The sequence below is a fragment of the Pristis pectinata genome, chromosome 6, assembly GCF_009764475.1.
Source record: "Pristis pectinata isolate sPriPec2 chromosome 6, sPriPec2.1.pri, whole genome shotgun sequence".
Lineage (NCBI taxonomy): Eukaryota > Metazoa > Chordata > Chondrichthyes > Rhinopristiformes > Pristidae > Pristis > Pristis pectinata.
The window spans coordinates 30895141-30904538 of record NC_067410.1 but is presented as its reverse complement, the minus strand read 5'-3'; the positions used below and the strand labels follow the sequence as shown (position 1 = coordinate 30904538).

General features: G+C 39.2%; 1 protein-coding gene across 1 annotated transcript in view; it reads left to right on the top strand.

Annotated features, from left to right (window-relative positions):
• The first annotated feature begins 344 nt into the window (after window positions 1-344).
• The window catches only part of magi1b (membrane associated guanylate kinase, WW and PDZ domain containing 1b), a 344503-nt gene continuing 335449 nt past the window's right edge, over window positions 345-9398 (top strand). The window contains exons 1-2 of the mRNA XM_052017630.1: window positions 345-426; window positions 796-1107. Of these exons, the coding sequence (XP_051873590.1) occupies window positions 345-426; window positions 796-1107 (394 nt within the window). The remainder of the gene's footprint in view (window positions 427-795; window positions 1108-9398) is intronic.

Here is a 9398-nt window from a genome sequence, read left to right as displayed (position 1 = left end):
ATTATTACTTCAGTCAGGTAGGGTTCCTAACGCTCCTATATTGTCCCTCATTTGAACGATTCTGGTCTCAGTGCTAAGTGCGTATGTCCCAGAGCTTCTTAGAATAAATGTGTTTCTAAATGGATAAAACTCTATCTCCAAATGGCAGGCCGTTTGTTAAACCTGTTTAACAAGGTTTTTTAAAAAATCCCTTTTTGTTGTGTTCTGACTTCTTTAACTGGGATGAAAATCGCACTTCAGCCCAGTCGTGACACTGCGGAGCTGATAGACACTGCTGAGACGTCTACCGGAACGGCGGGCTTTAGGGCCCAGGGAGAGACGGCGAGGAGAGGGTTGGTCGGCGCATGCGCCGTTGGCCGCTGCTGGGAGCTGGAGCAGAGTTGCAGGAATTCAGCAGGATCCTGAGAAGAAAGTCTGAAACTGAGTGTGTGGCGGATTAAAGCAGCCGCACCGTCGCCCGCATCGGGAGAAAGTGCAGAAGCTCCTAAAATTGGGAAATTTGAGCTTCAAACACTGGGAACACACCCTTCTCTTTTATTTGTTTTCCTCCTGTTGGGAAATCCTGGATCGTGGAGGCTGCAGTCGGAGCCAGGAGCAAATGTTTACAGTGCCTTTGAAAATGTGAAGCTATAGTTTCTCCGGCAGGAACTCTGGATCGTGCCTTTTGTAGGAGTTGATATACTGGATTACGAGGGGCTGGTTGGCAGTCAAAGCCAAAAGAACAAGCCCAAGTGTATTTGAAGGGGGAGTGAATCTATGAACCGTTTATCACCTGTTGGCTTTCACTGTATTGAGACTGGCTGCAAGCACCATGTCTAAAGTGGTGCAGAAAAAAAAACCATTGGACAACTAAAGTGCATGAGAGCGCGGTGGGCAAGAGCCAAGTGGAGGAGCTGAATGTTCTGATCTCAGGTGGAGCTGAGAATGGCGAGTTTTCTTATCTGAGGGAAGGAAATCATCAGATCGTCTGCGGCAGCGGGGAGCTAAGGGAAGGCGAACTCTTACTGGAAGTCGATGGAGTGCATGTGTCTGGGCTCCCTCTATATGATGTGCGCAGTGTGGTCAGGAACAGTAAAGATCCGATCCGCCTGAAGACCGTCAAACAAGGTATGAAAGTGACTGGAGCTGGGGAAGTGAGCCGAGCCTGGTCTTGGAGGTCCCTAGTATAAGAGGCACAGTGCCGGTGGCTCCAGAGGTTATCGTTATCTTTGCACACGTAGTTATCACTTAAACGCTTAAATTTTATGGTAGGTTTTTGAGTTTATTTTTCCCCCCTGTCTGTGTACTTATTCAAAGTGCAAAACAGTCCACCAGTCTGGTGCTTAGTGACGAGGCAAGCTCATCTTCGGAGCTCCTATTTTTGGCGAGCCAGCGACGCAAACTTAATGGTGTTTGTGTAGAGAGATAGCATTCATTGGTCTACTGGGGAAATGTGCAGTGTTACAAGTTTATACAGCACTTGGAAGATGCCCAGGTTTATTCGAGTGGGCTAACGTTGGTAAACAGTGAAGTAGGACTGTAAGCCATTTCCAACTGTTATCCTGACTCTGCCGTTAATGACAACCTCGCACCTGCTTGTATACTATAGTTGGCAGAATTAATGAAATTACCTCCCAGGTTCATAGAGGAGCAGATTGTCGGCGTATTTGTTATAAATACTGCAACATAGAACAGTGGTTCTTGATCTCATTATCTGGTCATCTTTGCATCCCTTTACTAAAGCTGGCTTCAAACAACAGGCGCCTGAGAACTGTCACTTTAGTTTTACTCGCTACTCTTGTCCAAGTCATAGCCTTGTGCCTCCTGTTATAACAAATCATCTTTCTATTGTCCTTAGTTCAATGGGGTTTAAAACTTTTTTACTTTTTCTTTTTCTTTATGTATTTCCCTATTTGAGAAGAAAATGAATTCTAACAAAGGAAACCTTTTTGGCCTTTTTTTATTGGTGTCAGAGTGGTCTTCATTTTGAAATGCAGCATCTGCTGTTGCTTGAAGGTGGTTAATCAGATTTTGATTCTGTTTTGTGCGTGTGACTGACAACATAATTCATTCTGCCTTGTGGGAATGGATTACAAACTTGCAGTTTCAGTGTTGTGTCTATATCATAATACATGAAACAATGTGTACTCTTACCTGAATGTTTCTCCTTTTGTAAATAAATGCCATCATCTGAATTCAGCGCAAGTAATGGTTGGGCTCAAGCTTGGCAAGAGCAGACATTTAGGAGCCACTCCCTGCCCACCCACTTGGCTCCAGGAGTAACATGACCTTGGGTCCAGGGGACAAGGGACAAGGGAGTGGGTGGGAAAAAGAGAAATACAGAACTCATTATGTTCAGAAAATCATTAACAGTTGTGTTTCAAGGCTGTTTCTGACAACTGACCATAAAGTCAAAGAATTTGTGCTTTCTGTGTATTGTTTAAATGAGCCTGTGCCCTTCACCATGTGTAATATAAGCAATTTCTGTTGTTTAGTATGTTGAATGGTTTAAATAAAATCAATTATCTTCCCCATTTTTTAAAAATGATTTTCCTTCAGTGGTGGGTGTTATAGTGATCACTGAGTTCTCTGTGTACTCTGATTATGCCTGTTGTTGTTCAATATGATCCTGAATTTTTAAAAAAAGTGGGTGTTAGCCAATAATGGAGTTATCAGTTCCTATACCTCTGTTACCCCCCCCCCCCCCAAAAGAATCAAACCAGTATAGTTATGTTCACATGAGATCCGTTTACAGGCATGGTGAATGTAATTTATCATATTGACATGTATAACTGGAACTGTATTGAAACATGTTGTTTTAGGGAATACTTGAACTATAGATTACACTGGGACTAGCTGGAGTTTAAGTAGAAGTAATGTAATTATTATGGATTATTCTCACATTATGTCATCTGAATAAACAAGGCTAGGTTGTTAAAGATTCAGAGGAGATTACTGAGAACAGATTTGACATCAACATTTGAATTCTCTTTGCCAATGGTTCAATAGTTGTGCAGTTTTACAAGGTCAGTCCATGCTGGCAATTGGACAAGTAAAGAATTTTAATCATGGTGAGGTGCTGATCATATACATCATGAACATTCTGGTTCCACAGAAAGTGTATCTTTAACGATGGCTGTCAGATTGCAGGCATTTCATAACCTTCAAAGAGAAAGCAGTGATTGGTATGTTCCACTTATTATATTTGAGTGACAGAGTCCTATCAGGGCACGTTTATTTTATACATGTTTCATGCCACTCTTTATATGGCTGTGTCTGCTGAATTGCAAGAAAATAGGAATAGGAGTATACCATCTAGCTCTTCAAACCTGCCCCGCCATTTAATATGATCATGACTGATCTATCCCAGGCCTCAACTCCTATGAGACGGCTCCCCATAGCTCTCAATCCCACAATCTTTCAGAAATCTATCTCCACTTTAAATACTTCTAATGAGCTAGCCTCCACAAACTCTCTGGGATAGAGAATCCCGGTCAGAAGAAATTTCTGTGTATTTCTGCAAATTCATCATGGCTTAAAGTGTTTGTGTGAGTTGGGCCTCAGATGCCTGCCTGCAGAATGGAGATTATCCCAAGGTGATGTAATGCCCATTATTGACAATGGAGATCATACTATATTAAATGGCTGAGAATATCATTGTATATAAAATCCTTTTACCGTAATTTGTGATTAGTTAGCTTATAATCATTAAGGTGGCCACCTTAATGACGTGAAAAGCCTGATTTTTGTTTTATTCTTTGTAATTACACACCTCTTTCTTTAAGAAGTTGAGGAGTTTCATTTTGTGTGGTAATGATCACACATGTCACTTATTTAAATTACTGAGTAGTTCAGTTGCCAGTATTATTTAAATGCTGAGGCTATAGATCTTCTCAGTTACGTTAGATCACATCTATGATTCAGGAACAGCTATCCAAATAAGAAAATAATTTTGCATTGTTCTGGTCCATTATACATTAAATGTACCACTTATGCGTTGTGTGACTGCCGATACAAGGAGACTGAGCGGTACAAGTAGATCATTTAGCCCCTGATCTGCTATTCATTTGGATTATGGCTGCTTCTGTAGCACCTTGCCATTTACTATTTAATGTTCCATACGCTTTGTTTTTGCCCAACGGATATCTGTCAATGCTCAGTTCCAGCAACCACATTTACTGAAGTGAATTCACAATTGCCACTTCCCTATGTGTTTTTAAAAAGTTCTATCGCATTTCATTCTTTGATGGCTGAACCCTGATTTTCAGATTATGCCTCAATGTTCCAGATTATTCCCCTACAGCCTTGTGAGCCACATGTTTCACTCCATTAATCCCAGTGAATTCTATTATGACTTCAAAACTTGTCATAGTGTCATAGAGTTGTACAACACAGAAACAGGCCCTTTAACCCATGGATTCATGCCAGCCTCTTTGCCCATCTACACTACTTCCATTTGCCTGCATTAAGACCATATCTGTCTATTCCTTGCCTATTCAAGTGCCCATCTAAGTACCTCTTAAACACAATAATTGTATCTGATCCCACCACCTTCTCTGACAGTACATTCCAGATATCGATGAAGCTCTGTGTAAAGCAAAAACCTCTCAGATCCCCTTTAAAAACTCTTTCCTTTAACTTTAAACCAATGCCTTCTTGTTTTTGATCATGGGAACAGATTTTTACTATCTACCCTATCTATGCCTCTCATAATCTTACATGCTTCCATCAGGCCACCCCTTCAGCTTCCTTCAGTCCAGGGAAAATAAGCCCAGCCTATCCAATCTCCCCCCAGAACTGAAGGTCTCTCAGTTCATCAAGATTTCCTAGTGCCCTTAAGTTGGATTACTCTTCAAATTCTTAACTTTATGAAAGAGGCGAACATTTACGTTGCACCTTTTGCATCACAAGGTACTTCATAGTCAGTGAAGTACTGTAGTTACATATCAGCCAGTTTTGTACAGTAAGATCACGTGGAACAATGGATACTGATCTGTTTTATTTTGGTGATGTTAAGTGAAGGATAAATATTGACCAGGATACTGGTAGTGACTTCCTTGCTGCCTATTAAGAGAGTGACATGTAATGTTCATCTGAGAGAATGGAAATCTGAAATAAAAACAGAATGCTGGAAATGCTCAATAGGTTAGGCAGCATCTATGGAAAGAGAAACAGGGTTAATGTTTCAGGTTGAAGGAGGGCGATGAGATTTGTAGGAAGGGGGAGGAGGTGAATGGATCATACAAGAAACCAAAGTTGGAGAAATGCAGAACCCCTGGAGGATTGTAGCCCTGGGGAAAATTAGAGAAATCAGGAGGGATATAATAATAATGACGTTTAAGTAAAAAGTAGGAGGATTTTAGTTCTTTTTAAGGGCATTGTTTTTGTAGAGAATGTTGGAAATAATTGGAGTTCCAATATGCCATGTTTGCTATGTTTCACTTTTTATCCTTTCCACCAGTACAACTGTAGCTACAAGGTTATCCAGAGGTCATTTATAATAGTGACATAATCATGTTCACTTATCTCATCTGGGATTACTTGACTGGCTGAGGGGGACTGTTTACGATTCCACATTTGTGTCTGATCTCAAAACTGTAGTTTGAGCAGTTCTTTGCTAAGTCTCTAAAGTGTTTTGCCCCTGATTTTATTCCTCGAACATCTTGCAGTGCTTTACTCTTTGAAATGAAATTTCAAATGTTTAGCTTGCAGCTAATTGTAGCCTTCTGAATTTCCAGAATCATGTCAGTGTTTTTTTTTCCTTGCATTGGAATTACGAGAACAAAACTTGGGGTGAAAAACTTTAGTAGTTTTAAAATATTCCCTGTAACAGAACTAGATAAGGTGGAATACACAGAACTCATTGTCCAATGTTAATTTTGGCTTATATAATTAAGCATTTGAGAGAATTATTTTGTTCTTTCTGCTCTTTTTTTTCTGTTCATGCTTTTTTTAAAACTGAAAATAATTGTTCTTATTTATTGTTGAACTTAATCCTATTATTTGGTTGTTTTCGAAATAAAATTATTAGTAAAGGCACAATGTGGGTAATTTAAATTCACCAGAATTTTAAATGGTGTAATCTGGAGCCACGCTGTTTCAGCTGGTGCCTTTATTACAGCCAGTGTGAGGTTAAGGGAGGTTTTTTTTTGCATATCGATGCCTCTTCTCTTCTAAAGCTTGACCTACCAATAGACTGCAGCTGTGAGGCCAGGCTGGAAGCCATTCTGGTGGGCTACCAAGAATTAGCCTGGCACTTGCTACAGTTGTCCCCTCTTTCTCTGACAAAGTGTGTTACCAGCTCTGCTTGGTACCTCCCTTCACAGTGGCATGAGAGAGAGCTCCCAGTAAGAAACTGAAGCTGTTCTCTTATGTTCAAGAACATCTCTTTGATAGATTTCTTCTGTTTATCATCATGCCTAATTTAGAATATAGCAATCACGTCAAGCTTTTTCAAGTGAAAATTTGATTATCTCAATTGAAAAGAGAGGAGTTAATCAGAGCAGTGCAGCCTTTTTAATGGACATACAGATGGGTGCGTATGTTACTATTTGCTGCTTTGTCTTTCTCTTGAGAGAGAATGCTTTGCAAAAGCTGAAAATATTATCTTTATTTCCTGCTGTTTGATGTTTATTTTCCTGACTGCTACAGATCATTAATATACCCGATTCTCTGATCCTTGATGCTCTGAAATGTGTGGCATATGATTTTCTTTTCCACCTTTGTCAATTAAAATCCATTCAGTCTGTGTGAGTTGAGCTAAGTTATCAGGAGTTGGAGCAATCAACTACAATGTCTTCTCTCCAGTAAGAACTTTGACCACTGGCTGTATAGACCTTAACTCATTCTAGATCACCAACACCCAGCCTTCACCCCTCCCTCCTCCTCACCCTATACCTACCCTATCACTTTCTGTACTTAATGGGTATTATAGAAGCAAAGTAAACTCCCCAGTGATGAATGAGGTTAAAGAATTACAGAGGCAGCTAGACAAGGAGTCTTAAGCCTTGACCTGCCTCACTGTGCTTTGCTTATTGCACACTGAGCAGAATGCATAGTAGGCTTATCCCACAAAACCCAGGGGCAGCTGTCAATGACTCGTTGTCAGAGATATCGAGGTTATATTTGTGCACTCTTGTGTGACACAGTGAGAAGAAAAGTTTTTGAAAGAGAAGTTTCAGCTATTCCAATGTTATTCAATAAAAGTCCACAAAGTTTTGGATCTTGGTCTTTCTTGGTGCATGACTTCCTCTGTACCATAATTTCCTTTTTTTAGCTACCAGAAGATTTGGACAGAATGAAAGGAAACAATCCAAAATAAATACCTGATGTAGATAGCTGGAAAATTATAAATATTAAAATGATTTGCACACAAAAATAATCATGGTTGTAACTTTAAATAAACCGCGAAATAAGACCAAACCTGGATCACTACACTCTTCCCTGGAGAATGTACTAAATTGGACTGATATTCTTCATTTTGGTGAGGCTTTTTGTTCTTAAAAGGTTCATGGTTCAACTTGATGCATTATAAATGTTCCCAAAAGTATATACATGTCTTGTGAAATGACATCAAACAAAAACTAACAGGAGGTGGTGGGAAAGCTTGGAGAACATAAAAATGGTTTAAAATATATCCAAAAGAAAGAATTAAATAACTTGCCTATCACCCTTGACTTAATCACACCTAAAAATTCCTATCAACCTGTTTGTGAATGTTGCCTCAGAAGTATTCTCTTGTAATCATTGCTTTTACCTGTAGGACTGTGAATGTGATGGATACACTTCCTTGTGCATGCTTGTGTGATTGGAGGAAGTGTGCAAAAGACACCAGGGTGCATATATTCTCAATTTTTGCCCTCCTGAGGTGAAGAGCATTGTCTGTTAACTGTGTTGACTAGTAAACAAACATGGTTTTAACTGTAAGTCTCAAACACTCTCCAACTCATTCATTGAGGAGCTTGGTCAACACATTAGTGAGTTTAACACTGTGCCCCTGAAAGGTGGCATACCAATAGTGCACTGATATATTTTCCATTTGAGTGAAGTAATATGGTTTCTTTTCTATGGAATTGCACCCCAAGGCTATAGCACAGAGGAGTTTCCAGTGATGACTGATTGGAAGATCAGTTCTTTCTGGTATTTATTGAATTATTTAAACATGCTTCAGCCTGTGTTGTTCTTTGATATATGCAGAAAAGAAGTGCTTAGTCCCTGATCTTGGTTCACTTTTGTTATGGAATGGAAGCCACACTTTCCTTTTGGGGAAGCACAGTGAAGGAAATCTGCCAGCGATTCATCCAACGGCACTTTGGCATAACATCCATGAGCCTGTTCAAAAGCTGCATTTGAATGAACCTCTTGCCCTTGACCCATCTGCTCACATACTGATCATGGATGACATGTTGTCATGGTGGTCCCCATTATTATGAAAACTGAATTTAAAAGTCCTCAAAATTTACAGGTTACAAATACCAGTTGTTTTTTAATATACAGAAATATTCAGTGGGAAATTACAGGAAGCTTCTTGGGAGTGAACGTCATTGTGAACAAAGAGATCCTGTGTCCTTGTGGTGTTCTTAGTATTTTCCTGCATTATAGGATGTTTTTCCTGTTATTCTGTTTCAGCTGAATGGTTGAAACTGTATGAACTTTATCACCCTCTTACTGGAGGAATGTGGAATATTATTTCCTTCAAAATGTACTGTTGTATTTTATAAAAACATTGAAGTCAATACCAGGGGTTTGGATATTGAAATAAATAATGTACTCAGCATTAGTTATGGGATTGTTGGAACTATTATGGTTAAACTGTCTCAGGGTCATGAAAGGCTTTATAATGAGTGGTTTTATTATTGGTCAGGGTTTACTGAATTTGGACATATTCATATTAGCTGATGTTACATTTAAACACTTGTTTGGATTAACAAGCCATATTAACATTTGCAACAACAAAGTGTTTTATGCAAGAAACCATCAGGGGTGATGGTAAAATTCATTGAATCTGCTCCAGAGAGATGGAGCAAACTATTTAGTGATTCATAACTACCATGCTTAAATAAGATCCAGGTATCTCCTGCAAAGCCGAAGCCAAATAATCCCATAATACCCCAGCATCAAAGTTAATTTGTAAAGGGGGAAAAAAAGCACAAGTATTTTCCAATTGAAGCAACATGTCCAGGCTGGAATTTTTTCCAGCTCCCTTTCTTTTAAAGCAAAATACGGTAATCTCTGGACATCTTTCTAAACCATATCTATTCATGGTATACATGCAATAAAAAAGTGTTTATAGATAAATTGAAGGGTTGTTCTGCAAATCCAGTAGTTTTAAAAAAAAGAAATGCAATTATGTGCCACGTTTCATAACCTTTCACAAAATTAAATGCAGACAATTTGTATGCAGTAGACTCATGCAAACT